General features: G+C 35.8%; 1 protein-coding gene and 1 long non-coding RNA gene across 14 annotated transcripts in view; one reads left to right on the top strand and one right to left on the bottom strand.

Annotated features, from left to right (window-relative positions):
- Positions 1-24,971, top strand: part of BMAL1 (basic helix-loop-helix ARNT like 1) — a 111,760-nt gene that overhangs the window by 54,956 nt on the left and 31,833 nt on the right. For 2 of the 13 annotated variants that reach the window (XM_007497124.3, XM_056802039.1), the window contains exons 1-9: positions 8,987-9,118; positions 11,778-11,893; positions 13,075-13,222; positions 13,802-13,822; positions 14,013-14,093; positions 15,131-15,169; positions 15,451-15,492; positions 17,374-17,531; positions 22,653-22,732. In XM_007497124.3, the coding sequence (XP_007497186.1) occupies positions 11,794-11,893; positions 13,075-13,222; positions 13,802-13,822; positions 14,013-14,093; positions 15,131-15,169; positions 15,451-15,492; positions 17,374-17,531; positions 22,653-22,732 (669 nt within the window). In that variant the 5' untranslated portion in view covers positions 8,987-9,118; positions 11,778-11,793. Of the gene's footprint in view, positions 1-4,243; positions 4,364-8,983; positions 9,119-11,777; positions 11,894-12,564; positions 12,649-13,074; positions 13,223-13,801; positions 13,823-14,012; positions 14,094-15,130; positions 15,170-15,450; positions 15,493-16,233; positions 16,330-17,373; positions 17,532-22,652; positions 22,733-24,971 lie in introns of those variants that run through there. The other 11 variants (XM_007497126.3, XM_007497125.3, XM_016423446.2 and 8 more) reach the window with 10 other exon arrangements.
- Positions 8,986-24,171, bottom strand: LOC107649388 (uncharacterized). Its single transcript, XR_001623112.2, has 3 exons — positions 23,514-24,171; positions 10,941-11,049; positions 8,986-9,346 (listed from the first exon to the last, which is right to left on the bottom strand). It is a non-coding gene; the product is annotated as an uncharacterized LOC107649388 (long non-coding RNA).

The raw sequence follows: 24,971 nt of genomic DNA, 5'->3' as shown, positions 1-24,971 counted from the left end.
CCTTTGGGCATAGTTCCAAATTGCCCTCCAGAATAGTTGGATCAGTTCACAACTCCACCAGCAATGAATTAATGTCCCTACTTTGCCACATCCCCTCCAGCATTCATTACTTTCCATAGCTGTCATGTTAGACAATCTGCTTGATGTGAGGTGATACCTCAGAGTTGTTTTGATTTGCATTTCTCTAATTATAAGAGATGTAGAGCACTTTTTTTCATGTGCTTATTAATAGTTTTTATTTCTTTGGCTGAGAACTGCCTGTTCATGTCCCTTGCCCATTTATCAATTGGAGAATGGCTTGATTTTTTTGTACAATTGATTTAGCTCTTTGTAAATTTGAGTAATTAAACCTTTGTCAGAGGTTTTTATGGAGATTGCTTCCCAATTTGTTGCTTTCCTTATGATTTTAGTTATATTGGTTTTGTTTGTACAAAAGCTTTTTAATTTTATGTAGTCGAAATTATTTATTTAACATTTTGTGACTCTTTCTATGTCTTGCTTGGTTTTAAAGTCTTTCCCTTCCCAAAGGTCTGACATGTATACTATTCTGTGTTTACCTAATTTACTTATAGTTTCCTTCTTTATGTTCATGTCAGTCACCCATTTTGAATTTATCTTGGTGTAGGTTGTGAGGTGTTGATCTAATCCTAATCTCTCCCACACTGTCTTCCAGTTTTCCCAGCAGTTTTTATCGAATAGTGGATTTTTGACCCAAAAGCTGGGATCTTTGGGTTTATCATATATTGTCTTGCTGAGGTCACTTGCCCCAAGTCTATTCCACTGATCCTCCTTTCTGTCTCTTAGCCAGTACCAAATTGTTTTGATGACTGCTGCTTTGTAATATAGTTTGAGATCTGGGACTGCAAGGCCCCCTTCCTTTGTATTTTTTTTTCATTATTTCCCTGGATATCCTTGATCCTTTGTTATTCCAAATGAACTTTGTTATGGTTTTTTCTAAATCAGTAAAGACATTTTTTGGAAGTTCTATGGGTATGGCACTAAATAGATAGATGAGTTTGGGTAGGATGGTCATTTTTACTATATTGGCTCGTCCTACCCATGAGCAGTTAATGTTTTTCTAATTGCTCAAATCTAGTTTTAGTTGTGTGGAGAGTGTTTTGTAGTTGTGTTCATATAGTTCCTGTGTTTGTCTCGGGAGGTAGATTCCTAGGTATTTTATTTTGTCTAAGGTGATTTTGAATGGGATTTCTCTTTCTAGTTCTTGCTGCTGAACTATGTTGGAGATGTATAGAAATGCTGATGACTTATGTGGGTTTGTTTTGTATCCTGCAACTTTGCTAAAGTTGTTGATTATTTCAATTAGCTTTTTGGTTGAATCTCTAGGATTCTTTAAGTAGACCATCATGTCATCTGCAAAGAGTGATAACTTGGTCTCCTCCTTGCCTATTTTGATGCCTTCAATTTCTTTTTCTTCTCTAATTGCTACTGCTAGTGTTTCTAGTACAATGTCAAATAGTAGAGGTGATCATGAGCATCCTTGTTTCACTCCTGATCTTATTGGGAATGCATTTAGTTTATCCCCATTGCAGATGATATTGGCTGATGGTTTTAGATATATACTGTTTATTATTTTTAGGAACGACCCTCCTATTCCTATGCTTTCTAGTGTTTTCAATAGGAATGGATGTTGTATTTTATCAAAGGCGTTTTCTGCGTCTATTGAAATAATCATGTGATTTTTGTTAGTTTGCTTGTTGATATGGTCGATTATGTGGATGGTTTTCCTAATATTGAACCAGCCCTGCATCCCTGGTATATAAATCCTACTTGATCATGGTGGATGACCCTTCTGATCACTTGCTGGAGTCTTTTCGCTAGTATCCTATTTAAGATTTTTCTCTTTGCTTATTATGTCAAATAGTTTGTATAGTATTGGGATTAACTGTTCTCTGAATGTTTGGTAGAATTCACTTGTGAATCCGTCGGGCCCTGGGGATTTTTTCTTAGGGAGTTCTTTGATGGCCTGTTGAATTTCATTTTCTGATATGGGATTATTTAAGAATTCTATTTCTTCTTCTGTTAGTCTAGGCAGTTTGTATTTTTGTATATATTCATCCATATCACCTAGATTGCTGTATTTATTGTGATATAATTGGGCAAAGTAATTTTTAATGATTGCCTTGATTTCCTCTTCATTGGAGGTGAGGTCCCCCTTTTCGTCTTTGATGCTGTTAATTTGCTTTTCTTCTTTCCATTTTTAAATTAGATTGACCAGTACTTTGTCTATTTTGTTTGTTTTTTCAAAGTACCAGCTTCTAGTCTTATTTATTAAATCAATAGTTCTATCACTTTCTATTTTATTAATTTCTCCCTTAATTTTTAGGATTTCTAGTTTGGTTTTCTGCTGGGGGGTTTTAATTTGATCGCTTTCGAGTTTTTTTATTTGCATTTCCAATTGATTGATTTCTGCTCTCCCTAGTTTGTTAATATATGCACTCAAGGATATGAATTTACCTCTGATTACTGCTTTGGCTGCATCCCAAAAGGTTTGAAAGGAAGTCTCGCCATTGTCATTTTCCTTGATGAAATTATTAATTGTTTCTGTGATTTCTTCTCTAACTAAACGATTTTGGAGTATCCGATTGTTTAATTTCCAATTAATTTTTTATTTGGTTTTCAATGTACCATTACTGATCATTATTTTTATTGCCTTGTGATCTGAAAAGGCTGCATTTATTATTTCTGCTTTTCTGCATTTGTATGCCATGTTTCTGTGACCTAGTGTATGGTCAATCTTTGTGAATGTGCCATGTGGTGCTGAGAAGAAGGTGTATTCCTTTTTGTCCCTATTTATTTTTCTCCATATGTCTATTAACTCTAATTTTTCTAAGATTTCATTCACTTCTTTTACCTCTTTCTTATTTATTTTTTGATTTGATTTATCTAAATTTGATAATGGTTGGTTCAAATCTCCCACTAATATTGTTTTACTGTCTATTTCTTCCTTCAATTCTCCTAGTTTCTCCATTAGAAATTTGGGTGCTATATTATTTGGTGCATACATGTAGATTAGTGATATTTCCTCATTATCTAAAGTCCCTTTTAACAAAATATAATTACCTTCCCTATCCCTTTTAATCAGGTCTATTTTTGCTTTGGCTTTATCAGATATCATGATTGCAACTCCTGCCTTCTTTCTGTCAGTTGAGGCCCGGAAGGTCTTACTCCATTGTCTTATTTGATTTTTAAAAATCCTTTTTGAGTTCCTCCATTAAATAGTTTTGGCCTTGAAAGCAGTTAATAATTTTCTAAGAGGCTTTGGATGAAGAATATTGAATTTGTTGTCTTCTGAGTTTGAGCCTATCTTGTCATTAAGGTAATTTTCTATGTTGTTTCTTTTGTTGTTGTTGTTTGCTCATTTTCCTGCCTTTTTCTTTTCTTTTCAAAAAACTGTTAAGTTTAGCTCTGAAAAGGTAGTGAAGAGAGCACTGCTCCAAGCCTCCAGAGCTGGCACTGGGGATCTCTGCTTTTAGTTCTTCCAAGGTAGTATGATGTAAGGAGAGGTGTGTTTAATACTCTTCAGCCTTGTGTTCTGTTTTGTGAGTAACCACAAGCACTCTTTTTACCCCCTTGGGACTGTGTCAAGGGTCCCCGAATCCCCTGTGGCTACAAATGTTTGTATATGCTGGTTCTCTTCCTTACCCTATGACTGAACCCTAGGACTGCAATCTAGCCCTGTGCACGGGCAATGTGATAAGTTTTGCCCCCACAGCCAGCAAAGAGACTCCCTGGCCATCTGTGACTGAGAGTTCTAGAAGCCTTTACTGGTACTTTAGTTATGCCCAGGGCCTATTACCATGGTGGGGCCTTCCCTAGAGTGCTGCATCTCCACCCCTGGATCCACCAGGTCCCTTGTGCTGGCCTTCAGCTTGTTTGGGGCTGGAAAATTACTTCATTTTATCTTTTCATGGGTTATGGTACTCGAGGATTCATTTTGAGGCATCATGTCATTGCTTTTTGGAAGGTAACTTGGTAAAAATCAGATGGGTCCCTTTTCCTTCCCCACCATCTTGGCTTCCTATAACTATATTTTAAGGACAGCTGGAGACATTCAAAATAATTGGCTAGATTGTGGAAAGAGATAGGATCATGAAATATCCAGCTGTCACTGTCTACAAATAAAGATCCTATAAATGAGCCCAGCCCTAAGTATTTTTTTCATTTACATTAAAATTATCTTATGGTGGTTGTTGTTTTTTTCTATCTGTGTTTCCCTTTCTAGGATTCCATGAGAAGTTGACTGACTGGAAAAAACAAGATATGAGAAAAGTCTTTAGGTGACTAGCACTGCAGTGGAGACCTGGTTCCTATTCTGAATCTAAATTTCAAAAAACATTTTTAGGTAAGGAATTATCCCCAATAGAAATGCTCACGTTGTAGCTATTTTAGTGGTTATTGCTAAGGTTAAACTATTCATTTCAGAAATGTAGGTCACATAATAGCTCATTTTTCTATAGTGCTTTAAAGTTCCTTGACTTTGGAGAATGTGTCCACATTAGCCAGCTGCATCTGAATCAAAACAAAACAAAACAGACACATTACCCTTTGGGGTCTGATTCCTTGATCTCTACAGCCAGATAGTCATTCTTTTGCCAGTGGTATCCCTTCAGATATTCTATGGGATAACATTTATCCTCCATGATAATTACCTAAAATATTAGATTTTCAAGACAAGAGGCTAAATAACCAGTCTTGATTATTGTAAAGGAAGTCTCATTTGGGTTTGGTTAGACTAGATGAATTATATCTGAGGTTCTTCCAACTACAAATTTATATAAGGTTATATCCATTGCTTTTCCTTTGTTTTATCTGCCTATGAATTCTGGTAATGAGTAAAACATGATTGCATTTTTTAAAACTATGCTATCTTTTCTCTAGTAGGATATTTTAAAGTTTTTGATGATCCAAATCCTTTATTTGAGTAACTTCAGCAAATCAACAGATTTATTTAATCAGTTGTGGATACTTCCGTCTATGCCTTAACAGATTTCCCGTTTGAATTTTTGTGATCAAAAATATTCATCCTCTGTTGACCAATGTTTTGGTGATGAATCTCTCTGAATTTAGCTACCCTGGGCTTTAGAAGGTATATACAACCTTTTACTCAGCCTCTATTCAAAGAATTTTTAGGTTGGCCAAAGCTTGTACTTACTTGTTATAATCTTGGAAAACTCAAAAATCCCCTTGATGATGAAGCATAGGGGGTAGATTTTAGTAAAATAATCCTTTATTATTATAGATTCACTAATTAATAGACCTGAGAGACAGGCAGAATGAATGGCTTAGTGAACAGAGAGTTGACCTCAGTTCGAGGAAGACCCAGATTTCAGTCCTGCCTCTGACATACTAGCTGAGTGTTCCTAGGTAAGTCATTTATTCCCTCACGTCTCTAGGCAACACTCTAAGTAAGACTTAAAGTGGCAGAGAAGTATATAAGGACATTTACCCACCCCTTCTGGGCATCACAAATGTGACATCATCTCTTGGCGACTGCCTGCATTTCTGGTGTCCCCTGCATGTCAGCCTGAACGTCAGCACACAAGACCAGTACAGAGGGCAGAGCAAGTAGAGTATATGAATGGTGAACGAGGAAGCAGTCATTCTGTTTTTGGGAAGCAAGATTAGGGGAAATGCTTTTCTAAAATCTCTGTCTCTCTCTGTTTCTCCCACTGTCTCTCTGTCTCTTTTTGTCCTCTCTCTCTGCTCTGTCTCACTCTTTCACTGTCTCTCTGTCTGTCTCTCTCTCTCTGTCTCTATCTCTCTTTCCCTCTTCCTCTTTCTCTCATCTTCCTTCTCCGGTCTATCAGTAAATCATGAGAAATATCCTCAAGTCTATGGTCAGACTCATATTTTAATCTAAACAGAAGGTACCTAACTGTACTGATAGAAAGTTTCCTTGCCTGGGAGTTCTCTATACTAGTGAAATCACAGGTCCAAGCCCTTCTCCTGCCCCTAATTATAGGTGCACCAGTCCCTAATTACTCAGATAGCCTGTAGAGTTCATCTTTATAATCCTCCACACTATTGGCACAATGCCCTTTTGTAGTGATAGTTGTATATGTGGTAGGATGGAAACAAGCACTGAATATTCAGATACTTTGGCTGATATTCCTGGAATGCCCTTCTTCCCTTTTCCCTTACATCTCTCAGAATCTTCTACTGTCAAGCCTGAGCCAAGGTACCACTTTCTCCATGGAGCCTTCCCTTGCACACACAGAAGCACACACATACTCCTGTACAAACATATGGTTTTCTCTCCTCGGATTACCTTGTATTTGCTTATCTCACAACATGTTCTATCCCCCACCCAATAGAATGAAAGCTCTTTGAAAGCAGTCTTGTTTTTACTCTTACACAATACTTTGTTTATAAGAGATCCTTCATAAATGAAATTGGATGTAATTGGATTGACTTTTGGTAGACCTAGGTTCCAGTGCTAGCTAGAACTGCTGCCAATCAATTATCCAGTCAGTTTGCACCTATTAAGTACCTGATACATACAAATATAAAAGTAAGCTATTTCTTGCCCTCAGGGAACTTATATTATAATTTTTATAGCTTTGGGCAAGTCACTCTGTCTCTAATATTTAGTTTCTTCCTCTCTAATGAGGGATTCCAACTGATGATCCAATAGGATCCTTTCAGTTCTAACATTTTGACTCTTGTGTTCTGTTCCCACTTTCATCCTTGATCTCATCCAAAGATTCCAGCGAATACTATATGATCACAGTACTGTATCTATATTTATTTTGTCAATTTGGTTGTATTAATCAATACTACTCTAGTAACACCAACCTATTCCCATTGGAGAACTATCTGGAAGTAGAAATCTCTCTAATATTCTGCTAGATATTGACTAAAGCAAAGGGATCATTGCTTGTGATTTCCTTTTGCCCCTAACAGTCATGGGATCACCCTTTGCCTCCATAGTAAAACATAGGAGTCCTAGTGTCCTCTTCTGATATATTTAAAGAATTTCCCCCCACCCCTTTTGGAACATCTTTCAAGTTGCTGCTTATAGTTCTGTGGGCCTTAAATGCTAGGTAAAATTAAATGTAGTTTTAAATTATTTCAAGACTTTGTGTTGTGTCTTCATTATAATTATGCAAGATTTGCCATCTCCTATGATATATTTTCCAAGAAATTACCCAGAGATAAGTGACTGTTATCATCATGGAATTATTGTCCATTTGGAATGGCATCATACACAAATACTTCTAGAGAAAGAACAATAATATTTTTTTTAAGTGCTAGGTAACAAGATTATATTCATAGACTTCAAAAAAATTCCCCATTTTGTACAGGTAAAAGAATGTCCTCAACAAATTTAATGGAAACTCCTCCCCATGAAGAAGATACCAGGGAACAGAGAGGGAAAACAAAGGCTTGTTAATATTATTTGCACTCTAAAAAATAACTTGTATCAGTCAGTGTCTCAACAAACATTTATTAAGTACTTATTATGGATTATGCTAAATGCTGGGGAATACAAAGAAAGACAAAAGCATTCCCTGGACTCCTTTATATAGATAAAAGGACCAGACCACAACTTCAAAAGTACTGAAATACTCTGATGCTTTTGATTACTGAATTCACCTTCATGTTTTACTTTGGAACAGCTAAATGATGCAGTGAAAAAGCACTGGACCTGGAATCAGGAATGTCTGAGTCTAAATTGGACTTCAAACACTAACTGTATGACTTTGATCATGTCACTTAACCTCTGTTTGCCTCAATTGTAAAATGGGGCTAATAATCACACCTACCTCTCAGTGTCATTATAAGGATCAATTGAGATGATATTTGTAAAGCACTTAGCTCAGTACCTGGCATATAATAAGCACTGTGTAAATGCCAGTGGTGGTGGTAGTGATTTTAATTCTTCCAATGATTTACTTGTATGATCACAGATCCACCAGTGTGACTACTTCGGGTAGTACATTTTGCAACTCATCCAAGTTTCTCATCATGTGCAACTCTTGTCTGTAACCTTGTCTAAGTCCTCCATAATTGGTGCTCTCAGTGTGCTAGCTCTCTAGCTGTCTTGGCATAAGATGGATATACCAATAGAATTATATGGGCTGCCATTGGGTATCCTTCTCCTTTTGTGTTATGACTGCTCCACCTCCTTTTCCAATTGTGCATCTCTCTAATGCCATTCTTTGAGCCATCACCACTGCTTCAGACCAACTCTGAAGAATGTGGGAGGTTATGGGCAAGAGTTATATAGGATGAAACCTCATGAATGGGTTGCAATTTTCATACTAGTAGAAGTATTCACATGGATCAGTGATTCATAAAGTAAGCCATCAGTACTTTTTTGGTAATATACTAACTTGTTCATGATTATACCATGTGCTTCTCAGTTACCCTCTCGGTGATTGAATTCTTTGGAGGCTACCCTGTTCCATGACTTGCTACTTTATAGCTGACTAGAAGAATATTCTATGAAAATATATATATATTTTTAATTTTAGATCACTATCACTTCCCAATAAATCCTCACTCCCCATCCCTAATAAAATTTAGTGCAGTTAAGCAAAACAAATCAGTACCTTGCTCTATCTGAAACTATATGCCTCATATGCCACACTTCTACCTCCACTCTTCCTGGAGTCTAGATTAACCCTTCAGTGTTAGTCCATAGAAATCACAATTGATTACAGCTTTGTTAGACTTCTAAAGTCTTTTAATATTGTTTCCAAAGGAATATTGATATGAAATAGTTGGGCCACTTCAGAAAGAATTTTGGAGTTACTATACATTTTCCAAAATGTAATCCAGCTTTCCTTATTTCTTTTCAATTCTGGAGGCTCCTTGTCTATCTACAATGCCTGTTCAATTACTGATGGACCAGCTTTCTTGGTTACCCTTCTAACTGCACATACAGGAATTCTTCATCCATTTTGTTTTTCTTGTATAAATACTGTCAAACACATGAGTGATTTTGAATTTCATTTAGGAAGTTCTACAATGTTCTGGAACTTGATATCATCTGTAAAGAGGAGCATCTCCAAAACCTCACCGTCAATAGGGAATTCCTCTTTGATTTAGTCTCAGCACTGTATATCCTCTGCAACCACTGTAAACACCTTTGGTGAGCATCATTTTCCATGTTTTATGCCTTATTTGGTATTAATCAAAGAGTTTTCAAAGTAATCTCCATTATACTTTTTGAAGAATCTTGTATGACACCTGCATGGGAGATTCTTGGCAGAGAGTAGAGCCTTTACAATCCATTCAAAGAGTGTTTGCTAACATGGAATGACCCAGGACAATTCCAAGGGACTTATGAGAAAGATGCTATCCATATCCAGAGAAAGAACTGTGGGAATAGAAAAACAGCAGAAAAACATACAGTTGATCACATGGATCAAAGGGTATATGATTGGGAATTTTGACTTTAAATGATCATTCATTCTACTGGAAATATTAATAATATGGAAATAGGTTTTGAACAATAATATATGTAAAACCCAGTGGAATTGCTCATCAGCCCCAGGAGTGGGGAGGGAAGAAGGGTGGGAAAAATATTGAATCATTTAACCATGTTAAAAAATTATAAACAAATAATTTTAGAGGGTGTTTGCTAACTATAAAAAAACAAGCACAGGGGGAGTAGATGGGTGGCTCAAGGTATTGCGAGCCAGGCCTGGAGACAGTAGGTCCTAGGTTCAAATCTGGCCTCAAACACTTCTTAGCTAGGTGACCCTGGGCAAGTCACTTGACCCCCCATTGCCTAACCCTTATCACTCTTCTGCCTTGGATCTAATACATAATGTTGATTCTAAAGTATAAGGTAAGGGTTTAAAAAAAAAACAAGTACAATGGGATCTGGTATTTTCCACACCAGTCATTCAGTAATGAGAATGTGATTTGTGAAGGCTTGTCTGTTGGCTTTTTGTGACTTCATCATAGATGCCCTTTGTAGATTATTCTCATCAAGATTATAGAGAAGGAGAAATAAACATAAAGTTCAGAAGTTATTGATTTTTTACCATGCCTTTCTTAGGTCATAATACTAATGCTGTCTCCCCCCCCCCCCAAGTATTTAGTATCTTCCAAATATCTTGATAATTGATTCCTCAGCACTCTCAAAATGGTATTGCTCAAAGTATGAAGCTTCTCTGTGTATACTGGGGCTAGTCTGGCTGTTCTCATCTTTGTTTCCTTTAGTGCAATTTCTACCTCCTTATGTAGCATTCCAGGGACTGATTTTAGAGCTCATTTGTGGTGACTTCAGTGTCATTTATGAAGAAAGGGGTTTATCATAAAAACCTAGACAACTTCTTTCCACTTAGATCTCCTACTAAGCCTTTGATATATGTGTTTTTCCTCCACTGTTTTTTATTCATATAAATTTTCTATTCTAAATTGTCACTGCCCTTGGCTAACATCTTTTCTCTGTCATGCGACAAAATATAGCTTAACCTGATGGAGGTGGTTTGCTTGATTGATTTGATTTGATTGAATTGATTGATACTAGTTAAATTTCCTTAGGAAATAATGATAGTCTATATAGTCATCTGTTCTTTTATCCATTTCTCATTTTTGATATCAGTTGCTTGTTTAAATAGGTGAGGCTGTAGTTGCATCATTTGTGCTCTATGTCCTCTCATTTTTTATTCTTCTAATGTGGTATTGATTTTGGACTTTGCATTAATAAGACAATAGTTTAATTGTACATAGACAGCTGAATGATTCCCAGACACATGGGCACTCCTTCCCTACGTTTCTATAAAAATAAATTTTTCATTTGTTGTATACTGTATGGTGCTTATCGTCTATGATACCTCTGAACTTTATTTTGGAAAGAGCATTCATAATATTTGTGTATAGTTTATAAACCTTTGTCCTCTTTTATTTATTACACTTGAACCGCATTTTTTAACATTTTTCATGTCTTCCAATATGCCTACCTTTGCCTTGAGGTTACTTGTATTAAAGTTGATATTCATTTACTTTAAAGGGACTTAGCAGGTTCATTGTAGAATTTATCTCCTCATCCTCTACAGTAGTAGTTGGTGCCTAGGAAAGGGAAAGGAATAGGCATGTGTTCATTAAGTACCTAATGTTTGCCAAGTACTTTACAAAGATTCTCTCATTTATCCTCGCAATCCTAAGAAGAAGATATAATTATTATCCCCATTTTATAGTTGAGGATACTGACTTTCCCAGAACCACACATCTAGTAAGTTTCTGAGGCTGGATATGAACTCAGATCTTCCTGACTCTAAAGCTCAGCACCTTAGCCATTGGCCCACTTAGCTGTAGTTGTCTTCTTGGTATTCTTTTTGCAAATGCTTATTCTGACTATAATACAAGTGACTAATTGTCCTGGGAAATAAAATTTTATTGTTTTTCATAATAAAACTCTTTTTCAAGTCTTTTATTTCTCCAATGAGAAGCCAAAGGCCAAATCTTTTGGTTGCATCTAAAAATAAAATGTTAATATTGGTAAGATTTTCTTCTGGTAATTCTGTGTCTACCTATTAGACAAAGATTTCACATTTAGAGTCCCCACAGAAACAGCTATTGTTTATAGAGAGTTGAAAAACCAATTCCACTCCCTTTTCTGCTACTTGGCCACTATCACTGCAAAAACAGAAAGATTCACACAAAACTGAGGGCCATTTGCTACGTTTTTGACTTTTACGGCCAAATAAACGGTTAACAGGTGTCCAGCCTACTTGTGATGAGCCTTTTAGTACATAAGCTAGGCTGGCCCATGGACACTCGGTATAATGTGTTTCTAGAACCATACTGGAAGCCATGACTACATGGCAAGAACCTGCCAGTGCTTGCAGTCCTCTGGAAGTTTTCAAGAACCTAGGAGCCATACCAGACGAGTCATCAGGATATATATTTTCAAGTAATATCTCTGCTCTCATTCATTCAGTTTGTTATCATTTTTTAAAAAAAACTTAATTCTCTTCTTTTCCCTTGGTTTCTTTCATTATTATTATTATTTGTCTCCTTTTATCCTCTAATTCACTACCTTTTACCTTTCTTTTTCCTGATACTTTTCATGGTCTCAGTTCCATCCTAAACTTTGAGCTCCACACAATTGTTCTGTACTTTTGGTACCATTCACTGATCTCCATTTTAATAGGAATGGGGGTGTGTGAAATCTCTTCTGTCAGTACATTTTGTTGTGCAGCTGTGTTTAGGAATAACTTTAATGAATCTTATGGCTCTTAAAATGTGTTTAGTTAGAATAGATACAATTTTTGAAACTTTTTGTTTCATGTTCTCTTTCCTTCTTTCATACTCTTTGTTTTATCAGAGGGGAAGAGAAGATTAGTTTTGAATTTTCTGTACACTTTGTTTGCTATTCATATTCCACAGTTTAGTTCATGTCTTGAATAAAATAGAATAGGCCAAATCGTATAACATGATAATGTATTCTTTTCCCCTGCAAAGTGTGGACCAACATCACTTCTTACATAATGTAATGAAATGGAGCCCACCTGTCCAGTGTCATTCTTACTAAACAATCACTGATATGTCCTGAATTTCTGACCTTTATTATTACTCCTTTAGGTTACACAACAAAGACATTGTAGCATTGTATCTTAAGAGACCCCTATTACAGTGTACATAGGACCTAGGAAGAGAAGAAAGGAAGTGAGTAGAACTTTCCTAGTCACTAATTAGCATATTAATCCTCTTAGCATATGAATATGGGTTCTCTAAGTTTTGCCTAAATAACATTATGGTTTAATGGAAAGATTCAGAGTTCAGGAACTTAGATTCTAGTCCTGTCTCCATTTTATTACCTATTTGACCTTGAGCTAATCACTTCTTGCTGGGTCCCATTTCTTTACTGTAAAATGAGAGGATTGGACTGGGCAAATTAAAGTTTCTTCCAGATCCAACATTCTATAATTCCATTAAATGATTTGACAAATTTCTAGCAGAGGATTCTGCTGTGGGCTTTGTTTGTGAGATACTGCCAGATTTGGGATATTGGTGGGTGTTTGGGGTTTCCTTACCCCTTTTGAATGTGATGTTTTAGTGCCTGAACCTACCTCTTTTTCTCAACAATTCCAGAATATTCAATGGCTGATCAGAGAATGGACATTTCTTCTACAATTAGTGATTTTATGTCGCCAGGTCCCACTGACCTCATCTCCAGCTCCCTTAGTGCTACTGGAATGGATTGTAATCGAAAAAGGAAGGGCAGTTCAACTGATTATCAGTAAGAATATAGGGTTTTCTTTCTTTTATTTAAATTCTGTTTAAAAATGGACAGATATAAAATCTAGGTATTAACCTTTTGTGTACTCTTGAAAGTGTGATCCTATTGACTATACAAGGAAATAAAAAATCACTCCCCAATTCAGTTTTATATTACTTCTTTTGATTATTTTATTTTGTCTTCTCCCCTCTCCTATATAAGTTGAAAGAAGAGACTTAAATGCTCTGTTCTACAATTTGATAAGGTTCTTCATTCTCTTTCTGTAGAGATCAGGACCAAGTTAGATCTTCAGTAGATGTTTGTTGAATTAAATGAATGAATATGTCTGTGTATTTTGCCTCTGAGAATTCTAAAAGACATTTCACTAGGTGTCCCCTTTACTGAAGACAGATTTCTTTTCTGCCTTTACCTTTTATATCCATGTCTAAGATCACACAAAAGGAAATGTGATCATTTTTTTGTCTTGAGAGCAATATTAGAACACTTGAATATAGGACACAGATCATTGTCCATTTATTTGAAGATGTTATAAATTAGCTTATACCTGTTATAATGAATAATGTTTGTGTTTCATTTCAGACTTGATGGCTTTTCTTTTGAGTAAGTAAATTTTTACATTTAAATTTTCATATTTCTATTATATTTATGTAAAAACCTAAAGAAATACAGTGAAAAGGCATTTGTTATCTATGGACAAATCAAAGTGGAATGTTTTTGAAATATTAAGGTTTTAATACCTTAAAATTTCACTAAGACTTTTGTGACAGCTTGTATTTGTTTTTTTTTTAAGGGAAGAAGAAAATCCAGAGATTAGTATGTTCTCTAAAGAAAATGATGTTTCTCGTGAAGAATTATGTGTAGAATTAAGGAGGTTAGAGTTTCTTTGGAAATACTTAGTCAATCTGCATTTACTGAATCTCAGATAATACCAAGGGGAGGAGTGGAATAGCGAGTGTGAAGTCAGCACCTGTGTTGGTGTTACTGTCTTCCCTTCTATAGAAAGGATTGGGAATGCTTTGACTGAGACCTTGCTCTTTTTATATTGTTGACATGTTCCAAATTCTGAATTTACCAGATTGGTCTATAATTGTCTTGATTTGTATGTAAAGTTTTGCCCTTGATATTCCTCTTCTTGAGAAGTTTCTCAAACAAGAAGAAGATGCCCAAAAGAAAGTTTATTTCTTTATTTAACCCTACCTTGTGAGAAGAATGTTGTTATTCTGATAAGCATTTTGAACCACTGGATGGATGGTTTTCAGTTTTTTTCCATTAACCTATAGAGTTCAGTGAGAGACATCCACAAGAATTCCCTGAGAGGAAAGTAGAGTCCCAGCAGACATTGACTCTGTTATAATGCCTCTTAAAATAATAAGGTTCTAGGACACACACACACAACCAGTATGGAAAATTTGAAAACCTAATCCAATACATTCAAAAATTTCAATTAGAAGAAAGTAAAACATGTCACAGTTTTTCTGGTATTTGTGCCCAGATCTCTTTCCAATCCTGGTAAGATTTTTTTTTTTGACCCAGTTTGGGATTTTACAAATAGACACTCATTTATCCAGAATGATTAGGGACTAGGTGTGTTCTGGTTATTTTGGTATTCTACTTGACTGAATGGTACTCTGTATGTCATACTGACTTCAAAAGGAGAATACAATAAGATCCTTTATACTTTATGCTAGTATTTTACTAAAAACCTAAGTGTAATTTTTCTTTGATTTGGAAAGATTCAAGTTACTGAATTGCATTAGAGTTCCTTTGGTCAGTATTCTCAGGGTTAATGGTGGTATATAATTTGATTAATCCTATTGTTTGAATTCTGGATAAATGGGAGCTTTCCATATTATAAAGAAACTTTCATGAATGTTCTACTGAGTTTGAATATTTTTGTTTTGTTTTCAGAGAAAGTATGGATACAGACAAAGATGACCAGCATGGAAGGTACATTAAACATTTATTAATGTGCTTTTCAGGAGATTTGCTGCTGTTGTTATTGTATGTTTGGTTAGTTTGTATATAACACAGAACAATTACCCCCTTCCCTCCAAAATTATGAAAGAGATGGTAATGACCCTTCTCTTAGTCACAGTACCACATCATGGCATTGCCCAGGGGACAAGGGTCTAAAGGTAAATAAAGACAGTAGAAGTTGAAAAAAGATATAGAAAAGAAAACAGCTGACTATACCACTAACATTCTGATTGTGGGGTTTTCTCTTTTAGATTGGAATATCCAGACCAACAAGGCAGAATCAGAAATGCCAGGTAAATGCCCACATTCATTGTATATTTTATTTAAGATAACTCATCCTGTTGGATACCAAAGAAAAGGTATCATTCCATCCATCCATTAGGGACAAGGGAGGAGGAAGGAGTTGAACTGTAAACTGCTGGGCCTTGTGCTAGGCTCTTCTCTCTCCAGGTTAGGTTGGCCCCATTCTCATCTCTTTTAGCAGGTTGGAGGCTCAGGGGACTATGGAGGCAACAAAGGATGTCCCAAAGCTGAAAATATCCCTGCAGCTTTAGCAGATTATTGATCGATAGAGGGGATTTTAACTTAAAGGGCCAGGAGGCATCCTTAGGCACTTGAGCTCCCTTCCGTGCTGGGCCAGAGCAAAGCCTTTATTGAACAGGTCAGTGTTCCAGCCCAGATTTGGGACGATGCTTTGCTATTGTAATGAGGCCAAGTGGTGTATCTCTCACCCACATGCACTGTTCAAAGCTGGCTACAGATGTTTCCTGAAGTCAGTTAGCTCTGTCCTGCTCATTGTTTTTAATAAGGGATCTTTTTTTCTATTTCTTCATGCCATGAATACGGACACTTAGGCTGTGTCCTAGCAAACAGGATGTGAAGCTGTGAAATTTGTTTGAACTGTGTCACCAGGGATTTTCCTTACATTGTATAAGTGACAGAACTGGTGCTTCTGGTCCCTACCAAATGGATCTTCTGGATAGATCAGCAGAGCACGTTTTGATTCTGGTTCTGTTTGCTCTCCACATACAGACCCAGCCTTAGTCTCTGTTTGAGAACAGTTATAGAAGGATGGTGATCACCTCTCAGGGAGATAGTGTCTGCTAGCAAAGGAGATATGACCTGGAAAGGTAATGTTAGTGTTTATGGTGTTATGGCTTAGGAAAAAGTTTCTTCCGTGGCACTGAGTGACTGGCATGTAGGTCATCCCCAAGGATAGTGACTTTTAAAAAATAAAGCCCTAGGTCAGGTGTACAATCCATTTGCATTCTACAGAGTAGGGGTGGGGGTGGGGGGCAAAGGAGTTGATGAAAGGATGTAAGGGTTATCAAACAGTGATTCATTGAATGAGTCATTGACAGGCTATTTTTTAAATAGAAAGATACCTGAAATATACTTCCTAAAGAAAAACCTTGAGATCTTTTTTAAAACTCAGAGGGTACTTCACTGTGGAACATATTCCCAACTAATTACCTCTGTAAGGGCAGGAATGCTTTTCTTTCTTTTTTCTTTTTCTTTTTAAGAAGGACAGAAAGTAAGAAAGTAAAAAGAAGGCAGAAAATATTCCTATTACTATATTCCTTTGATTCTAGACCATACCTCTAAAATGAGATCTCTTTGGAAGGAAAACATAGTACAGTGTTTTGGATCAGTGTATATGAAAAGGAATAAAATTGTCAAGGAAGTGAAAGCTTCATTTATCTTTCTTGATATTTTTTTTCATAGTCAGCAGTTTGAGATTTTACTTTGAGGGGAATAGGAAAAGAACCTATGGTACAAAAAGTATGATTATGAACTAAACATCAGATTTTATAAAAGACAAATTTAGGGGGCAAAAGTATAGGTTTCATATGTACTAAATTAGTAAGGTAAACATAAAAGATATCATTGTTGTAATGTTCCAGCTAATTCTAGGACTAAGTAAAAGAAGATAATTACAATATAGTTAAAGTTATACCAAAGTAGTAGTGAGCCAAAAAATAATATGTAGTAAAGCATTTTAAGCAAACCTTAAGTGTTATATAAATGTTAAACTATTACTGTTATAATCAAACCTCCAGTTTTGAACATTGTAATTCTAAATTTGACATGTCAGATGAATATTTAAAGGAGATAACCTTTCTATTTTGGGGCCACTTTGTTCTGTGAATAATCATTTTTTTGTTCTTGCTTAGGGAAGCTCACAGTCAAATTGAAAAAAGGCGCCGAGACAAAATGAACAGTTTTATTGATGAGCTAGCTTCTTTGGTACCAACATGTAATGCTATGTCCAGAAAGTTGGATAAACTCACTGTATTAAGGATGGCTGTTCAACATATGAAAACATTAAGAGGTGAGACATTTATCTCAAAGAATTACTATTTTTGGTTATGTTATGTTCCCTAAAGAGTATCTTTTCCCAATGTTGTCTGGAATGTTCCAAAGTGCCTAAACAAGTAATATTGATCACAGATGTTCATTCTTTAAAAATTGCCTAATTCATTTTTCAATGAATGGAATACCAAATGATCAGTTTCTGCAACTATATATTAAGAACACAATATAGCATAATGGAAAGAATGCTGGTCTTAAAGTCAAAAGACCCAAGATCAGGTCCAGCCCAACATCTAAATCTAGGTTGTGAAAACAACACTGGAATTTTATTTAGAAGACCTGGGCTCAAAGGCCCCACCACCACCACTTTTGTAGGTATGTGACTTAGCAATTGCTTTGGCACCTCTGAGCCTCACTTCTTTTTCATCTGCAAAAAATGCAGATAATAATACTTGCCAAGTTTTTGTCCAGAACAAATGAGAAGAACTTTGTGAGTGTCATCTGTAACCTCCAAATATCACCTGATTTTATTTAGCTATATAACACTAATAATTTTGACAAATGCATATGAGAGAAAGGAATACGTATTCTATCTTCTTCTCTATCATCTTTCAGCACATGCACAACCATAACATGGAGCTATAGTACACAAAAATGAAATATATGTGTTATGTTGTTATTAATTCATAAAAGTACTACTTCTATTTCATCATTTCCTAGAATTAACCTGGGTACTATGTACTCTACTATGTACTCTAACAAAAACCTGGGTTTTTGAAGGCTGAGTCAGCTTGACTAGTTTGGATAAAGTGGGAAAAATTTGAGTTGTGCATGACAGAAGACTGTGTTAGCTCTCTGACATCAACCTTTATCACAAGAAACTGATCACCAGATGATAGATTTTGTTCATTTGTTTGTTTTGGAGGTGTGATTTGGCCACAGAGAACCATAAAGTAGAATAAAAGATACAAAGCCATCTTTGTAACTTCACAGCCCTCTTCATCTTTTTCATTGTGGCCATCAGAAGGCATTTAAGAATCAGATTTTTAAGACTGAAAACAATGATTTCACTAGTAGTATTTGTAATGTATGATCATCCAACAAACAATAAATTGATCTATTGTTGAAGGAAAGGAACTACAATAAAGGCAAATAAAAACTTGGAAGAGTTGGTTTCATTTCACTGCCTTTGGGTACATATGGCACCCCTTAGTCATCTCATCTTATGGTGTTCATGAAGAGATTAAGCAAATAGACTACCATGAAGATATTTGCAGTATATTCCCCAACAACCATTTCAGAGGATGAAGAAATATAAATACCATTAAGATTTGATAATAGCCTTTAAGTGAACTTATGCCTTGGTACATATTAACATAAATGTAGGCATAGGAAAGAATAAGAAATTTGTTGGAAAACATGATTAAGACTTAAGAAAAAGTTCTATAAGCTTATAATACTCCAGAGATAATGATAAATGATATGTTGTGAATACATTCAAGTAGGACTGTTTGAATTTGGTGAAAACCTAACAACATTATAAAACCTTAAATTATGTCTGGAAAGAGAAAAATGAGTAATTATAGATTTAGCAGTTATTCCAGAATCTACTATGTACAGTCAGATATACTGGAGAGAGAAAAAAAAAGCAAGTAAACCACCAGATTAAAGAAATAATGAAAGTGAGAGAAGGCAATATTATGTGCCATTAGAGCAGCTCAAACATGACCAGTATGAAAAAGGTGGTAAGTCAAAAAACAATGCAAATTGGACAAAGGCGAAATCATTGGCTTGGACATATTTTTCATATTAGAGTGAGTTAGATGAAGCACACAACCACCATATTATGAAGGCTTGAGAGTACCTCCAAAATTTAAGCTCTTTGCTAAGAATTTATATATAGAATATTACAGTATATTAGGAACCTTGTTGCCCTACAAAACAGGAAAAACTCAACGTCAACTATCATTTATTAAGTGCTTATTCTGTGCCAGGCATAGCACTAAGCACTAAGGATACAAAAGGCTGTTGGGGGGGGTGGGGTAGGGAAGAAGTCCCTGCTTAAGGAGCTCACAGTCTAATAGGGCACTTGAGAAAACAAATATGCCAAGAGATCCAACTAAGTCAGCATCCCAAGAGGATTTAGAGATGAAATTAGAAGGAAGACAATAGACTAATGTAAAATGAAGCAGAGTTGTTGGCATTTCTGATATGATCTATTTTAATGTGACAACCACTTCAGATTCTACCATCCATTATATCATGTAAGGAAGAGGCGGTGACATCTACAAAGTCAAGAAGAGTGCCTTGGTCTAACATAGAGGCAAATGTGGTAGTCTGTGCAAGAGGCTATAGAGAGAATACATGGATTTATTTTCAAGATATACCCAAGTGAGCAAGATGCTAGAAGATTGGAAGATTATAGATGATGCTTTTACAAGAATCAGATGGCCAAGAAGTTGCAATTAGGAACTTATATGGCTCATCTTTTATGAGAATAGTCTCAGGACATATAAAGGATCTTTATTGAATACAAGAGATGAAAATATACAGGCCTTCAAAAATCTTTTTTTTTTCTTTTTTTCAGTTTAACACATCTTTAGTCACACAATGGAGAAACTTAGATCTTACTGTGTCTGTTAGTTTAATAAAAACATTTGACTTGATAGAACAAGATTCTGTTTTTATAGTTCTGAAGGTATATTTCACACATATGTTTAAATAATTTTAAAATCCAACAGATGCAGCTTTGAAAATGACTTTGTTCAGTGACTAAGTAATAATTTCCAGTTAAGTATAAAACCAAGATACGCGTTTGTCTTTGGTATTTTCTAGTGTTAGGATCTGCCCAAATGTCCATATGGAAGAATTTCCTATTAATAAGCAGTGAATTTTTTCAAATCTACATTCATAAAAGACTTGATACCGATTGCATATAGTTTTGGAATATTACAGGCCTCTACAGTAAAATAATATAATTACTTTAAAGACATTGGTTCAATATCCACACAGGAAAAACAAAGTGTATAAAAAGTATATTACTTATTGTGATTGAAATGGGATAGATATTTCATTACATGTATATGCCCATTTAACTTTTTTTCTTAACTACTCTTCAAATATCAGAGGAACTATATACATACTGATAAAGTGAGTACTCACATTGATAAGATCACAGATCCATAATCTAAGCTTGTATTGTTACTAGTAACAATGTTAATTGTATTCCCTGTGCATGTGTGTATACACAGTTAAGGCAATGTATGCGTTAAGAGACACAGCTCCATATATGTCCATATGGATTATTCCACAGATATATTATAAAAATTGGAACTATGGTATACACAGTGACAGACAAGGGAGTTTCAGTTTTTAGGAGAAAATTAGTTATGATTCCAATGAAGACTGAGTTGTCTTCTTATGGTGCCTATTGCATTTTATTTGATCATGAGTAGGCACTGATATTAGCTTCCTAGGATTTTCCCAATAGAATGCCTCTCTTTGTAAGGGGAATCATGGTTTTTTGTTTTTTTTTTAACTAATTGTGAGAAGGATAAGGAAACAGAAGCAAAGTGTAAAATGACCTATTCCAAACCAAAAGAGAAATCTCTCCTGCAATATTTGAGGATAGAAGTCTTTCTTAGTCTTATATTTTCCCTTACTTAGTCTTCAAATAAAGAAGTAAATTGAGAGACAGATACAGTTGTGTAGACATATGGTTGCAAAGATAGATATTTTAAACTCACAAACACATTGGATTTTAAAGCTGGGATGGACCACAGAAATCATCTAGTCTAGCCTTCTCATAAATTGAGATATGGAAGGAATCATAAAAATCATCCAATCTGACCCCATTTTGTGAGAAAACTGAATCCCAAAGAAGTTAAGTTACTTGCTTAAGGTAACATAATGCAGGGACAAGCACAGACTCTGTGAATTTTCCAAGGTGATACACTAGTTAGTGATAGAAGTGGGACTGAAATCCTTGTCACTTGACTTCTAGTCCAACATTGTTTTTAGACCACCAAATGGCTGCTCAGCATCTATTAGAAACTTATATCTAAATTATTTCCTTTTTTTTGCTAGTAGTTGAAAAGGAACTAATGTATTTTATTTCTACTTTCTTTGATGTTGATGTTTTAAATTTGATAGGAGATTGTGTAATGGGGGAAAAGATGTAGGAGGAATTTTTAGAAATTTATGCTCAATAAATGAAAAGAATGGAAAACCTAAAGTTATGTTGCAAAGCAGAGGTGTAGATCATTACACTGTTCTTCATTAATTGATATGCAAGTCTTCCATTAAATTATACATATTACTTTCCTTTCCATAATTCATGTTGGTTCAATCACATTTTTCCTTTTCAGTTTTTTTTCCATTAACCAGGCAGTAATTCAGGGTCATCTAATAAAACATGGTGATAATAGCTTGCCTTTTTTTTTCTTTCTTTTTTATAAACTACTGGCATTCCTACTGAAAGAGTTTAGAGTGACCATGTCTGGAGTCAGAGGTCCTGGCTTTTCTTTGCTCAGGCACTCCATGACTGTTGCATTTACCAGAAAGTTGTCCCTACATTGCCTGCTACTTTCTCTTCATTTAACCCCTATAAAGAAGAACCACCTCTAAAAAGTTTCAGGCAGTGTCTCCTATTCAAGGCCATAACTGGTGTGTTATATCTTACAGGAAAAATCAGAGTGATTTACTGAAGAACTATTTGCTTTTCTTTTAAAAAAAAAAAGCCAGAACCTTTTGAGGCTTGGTTGACAAAAATAAACAAAACCCAAACAAAACTTAATTTCAACCAGCCTGCTTCTAGAATCAACTGAATGACAAAGAAGAAGAAAAGTTCTAACTCCCCTTAATTATGTCTCATTTTTCATTTTAATAAGAGAAGCATTTTCCCCTCCTTCCCCCCAAGATCCCAGAGCACAGCAGTATTCACTGTTAAATGAATTATCTGTTATTTTCCAAGACCAAATTTGGCCCTATTAGGGTAGAAGAGTAATGCTTACAACTTCAATTCCCTTTTTGGGCACAGCCTTTTTCAGAAAGTTTGAATAGGATTCTTTTTAAGCTAGATATTAGTACAGTTTCTGTATTTTTTTTAAGAATATGAACTTTTTTTTTCCTTCCTTCTAAGGTGCCACCAACCCATATACAGAAGCAAACTACAAACCTACTTTTCTGTCAGATGATGAGCTAAAACATCTCATTCTCAGGGTATGTTGGGATTACTTCTCACCTCCTCCCCCCCCAAATCAATGAATTATTCACCCGTATAAACTTCTGAAACATGACTGTATATAGACTTGGTCTTCAGGAGAATATAATGAATGGATTTAGTATTAAACTATTAATCAAGCTTCTTTTCATGGCCTTCAATATCCTGGTATTCCTGTCCTAAGACCTTTTTTAATTAAAAATTATTGTTATTAGTCCTAAGATGCTGGATTTTTAGAGCCGGAACTAGTCATTGACAAGTCATCTGTGTGTGATTTTCCCAAATAGGGATAAGACATTTTCAGGGTTTTTTTGTTTTAATCACTCAACATTTGTATCTCTTTTAAATGTTGAATTTTGATTAAGTCATAAAGTAATGATAGTTAAACAAAATTTACACAGATTTGTAGTCATCAATCAGTGTTAGCAAGTAGAGACCAATGGAGAAGGCAAATTCTGGAGATTTTGATAAATACCTCTTTTTATACTTACCTGACTAATAGTAAAAACAAATGGAACAAAGTTTGTCTTAAGTGACAATATTTTTACTATTCACTTTTTGGCATAGTCATTATACTTGAGAAAAACTGTACCACTTCTGGATAAGAAGAATATAACCTGAGAGTGAAAAAGAGAAAAGAATTGGATTTTTTAAAAATAGACTTATACAAACAAATTGAAATAGTTATTTCTCAGAACATCCAAAGCCTTACCCTATAGGAGGGTTATCCCCTCAGAACTTAGCCAGCTTCCATAGGGCACAGTTTGAACTAGAGCATACCTTAAGTTGACTTGCTTCTGTGTCCTGAAGAGTTCTCTTGAATGGCATATTTCCTACATGATCCAGCCTTACTAGTCCCTGCTCTTTTGTCTCTGTGAATCTCCTGCCCAGAGCTTCTCCTCTGCCAGCCCACCAATAGGCCACATTTACTGGTGCTTGTCCAGCTCTTTGCTCTGCTCTTCCTACCCAGCTCCCTCCCAAGGGGCCCTCAGAGACCCATGTATTGTTATGGTAGATAAACAAAGTTCCCCTATGTGACACCAGCAGGCCATTCAGTGGAGTGTAGCCTTTGCTTACTCAGGGACAGTCCTACCTGTGTGTGTATTTATAAAAGCCCCAAGAAAGAGCTCAAAATGTTGCTGTTCAGTTATACTGTTACACAATGAGTGTCTTTGGATTGCGCCCTCACCTGATGAATAGACCTCCGAAGCTTGAGACTCACAAGTTTGGGTCTGTGAGCTCCCCAAAGGCAGGGATGATGCCATATTTATCATTGCCTCCCTTAGTGTCAAGCCCTGATTCACACATTGTAGATACTTACACGGTCGCATGAATCAGGAAATGAATGAACAAGCATAGGACCATTTATCATCAGCTTCTCCACCAGTAACCTACCCTGCACAATAGTCATTACCATACTTCCCCAGCCCTGAAGGCACAGGCGTTCTCCTTTCCCTGGAAGAAAACATGAACTTCTACAAAGAAGCAAAACCTACACCCTCTGAGGGAGTACAGGCAAGATTCATTATCTGAAGACCAGTATTTCTGTGGAGGACACATTCATAGGATCAGTGCTTTTAGTATTCCGAGTTCCTTACTGGTACCTGTGCAGTACAGCTGCACAGGATTGTTACCAGATGGATGGAAGGGCTGGCTCTGTTGTTTTGGCTACCTCTGAAGAGGGAACCATTTGTTTACCTGCCGATAGTATGTGGGCCTTTTAGACCCTAAACCTTGATTCTCTTGCTCGGGCAGGAACAGGTTTTCAGGACCATAGACAGTGTTTGGTTGCTTGCTGGCTTTCTAGCTAACTACCAGTATACAGTCTTTTCCCTGTCTTTTGAATTTCTTCAGCACCTTAATCTGGACCTTACAATTACTACTTACCCATAGCCTTACAGTCAGTGTTCATTATACAATTAGACACGACCAGATCTGGATGAGGGATCTAGAGTCTTTCCTTCTGCATGTGAGAATCTGAGGTCTAGACAGGAGAAATAATTTTTCCAAGGTCACACAGAACTTTCAAAGAACAAAGCTAAGATTAGAACTCAACATCTCTACATTAGTCTAGGGTGCTTTCCATAATGCCATAATTTCACATGCATAATTTCATCTACATTATAGACCCTTTTTGAATAAATACTACTTCTATATTCCTCACTGAAGTAGTGTCAAACTCAGAAACAGACCCCTGTCAGCTGCATATTAACTTAGAAAACCACAAATTAACATTAT

This window comes from Monodelphis domestica, chromosome 6 (assembly GCF_027887165.1).
Source record: "Monodelphis domestica isolate mMonDom1 chromosome 6, mMonDom1.pri, whole genome shotgun sequence".
Lineage (NCBI taxonomy): Eukaryota > Metazoa > Chordata > Mammalia > Didelphimorphia > Didelphidae > Monodelphis > Monodelphis domestica.
This window is presented reverse-complemented; position numbering and strand designations above follow the sequence as displayed.